Source organism: Pyrgilauda ruficollis, unplaced genomic scaffold, assembly GCF_017590135.1.
Source record: "Pyrgilauda ruficollis isolate IOZ18807 unplaced genomic scaffold, ASM1759013v1 scaffold1508, whole genome shotgun sequence".
NCBI classification, from domain to species: domain Eukaryota; kingdom Metazoa; phylum Chordata; class Aves; order Passeriformes; family Passeridae; genus Pyrgilauda; species Pyrgilauda ruficollis.
In genome coordinates, this window is record NW_024513744.1 from 1 (window position 1) to 978 (window position 978).

The following is a 978-nucleotide window of genomic DNA, read 5'->3' on the forward strand; positions in this document are numbered from 1 at the left end:
AGCCCCCTGCCCCCCCAGGTCAGCCGCATCAGCCTGGTGGACCTGGCGGGCAGCGAACGCGCCGACGCCTCGGGGGCCAGGGGCGTGCGCCTCAAGGTGAGCGGGGACCCCCAAAAAGAGGGGGTGACGCCCCCCCCCACCCCCCCAGAGCCCTCCTGAGCCTTCCTCCCCTCCTCCTCCTCCCCAGGAAGGCGCCAACATCAACAAGTCCCTGACCACGCTGGGCAAGGTGATCTCCGCCCTGGCTGAGGCAGTGAGTCTGGGGTCACCCCCCTCCTTTCCCCCACCCTCGGGGGTCCCCTCTTTTTTTTTGGGGTGGGGGTCTCCCGACCCATCCTCATCCCTCCTCCTCCTCCCCAGCAGACCAGCAAGAAGAAGAAGCCGGATTTCATCCCGTACCGGGACTCGGTGCTGACGTGGCTGCTGAAGGAGAACCTGGGTGGGTTCGAGGAGGGGCAGGGGGGTCGCGGGGGAGGGGGTTTTGGGGTGCGCAGCCCCCCGCTGACGGCGTCCCCCCAGGCGGGAACTCGCGCACGGCCATGATCGCCGCGCTCAGCCCGGCCGACAGCAGCTACGAGGAGACGCTGAGCACGCTGCGGTGAGCCGGGGGGGCTCTGGGCGGGGACCCCCGCCCTCGTCCTGCCCGCGGGCGGGGGTCCCGACCCTTTTCTGTGTGTCCCCCCGCCCAGCTACGCCGACCGCACCAAGCAGATCCGCTGCCACGCGGTGATCAACGAGGACCCCAACGCGCGGCTGATCCGCGAGCTGCGCCAGGAGGTGACGCGGCTGCGGGAGCTGCTCAGCGCCCAGGGTGAGGGGCTGGGGGATTTGGGGGGGATTTGGGGGTCTTCAGAGGCTGCGGGAGCTGCTCAGCGCCCAGGGTGAGGGGCTGGGGGATTTGGGGGGGATTTGGGGGTCTTCAGAGGCTGCGGGAGATGCTCAGCGCCCAGGGTGAGGCCCGGGGGGATTTGGGGGGCT

General features: G+C 70.6%; 1 protein-coding gene across 1 annotated transcript in view; it reads left to right on the forward strand.

Moving 5' to 3' along the window:
• Positions 1–3: 3 nt before the first annotated feature.
• The window catches only part of LOC121350401 (kinesin-like protein KIF1C), a gene marked incomplete at its 5' end in the record, with an annotated part of 4,709 nt that continues 3,734 nt past the window's right edge, over positions 4–978 (forward strand). The window contains 5 exons of the mRNA XM_041461691.1: positions 4–96; positions 188–253; positions 364–439; positions 520–598; positions 690–811. Of these exons, the coding sequence (XP_041317625.1) occupies positions 4–96; positions 188–253; positions 364–439; positions 520–598; positions 690–811 (436 nt within the window). The remainder of the gene's footprint in view (positions 97–187; positions 254–363; positions 440–519; positions 599–689; positions 812–978) is intronic.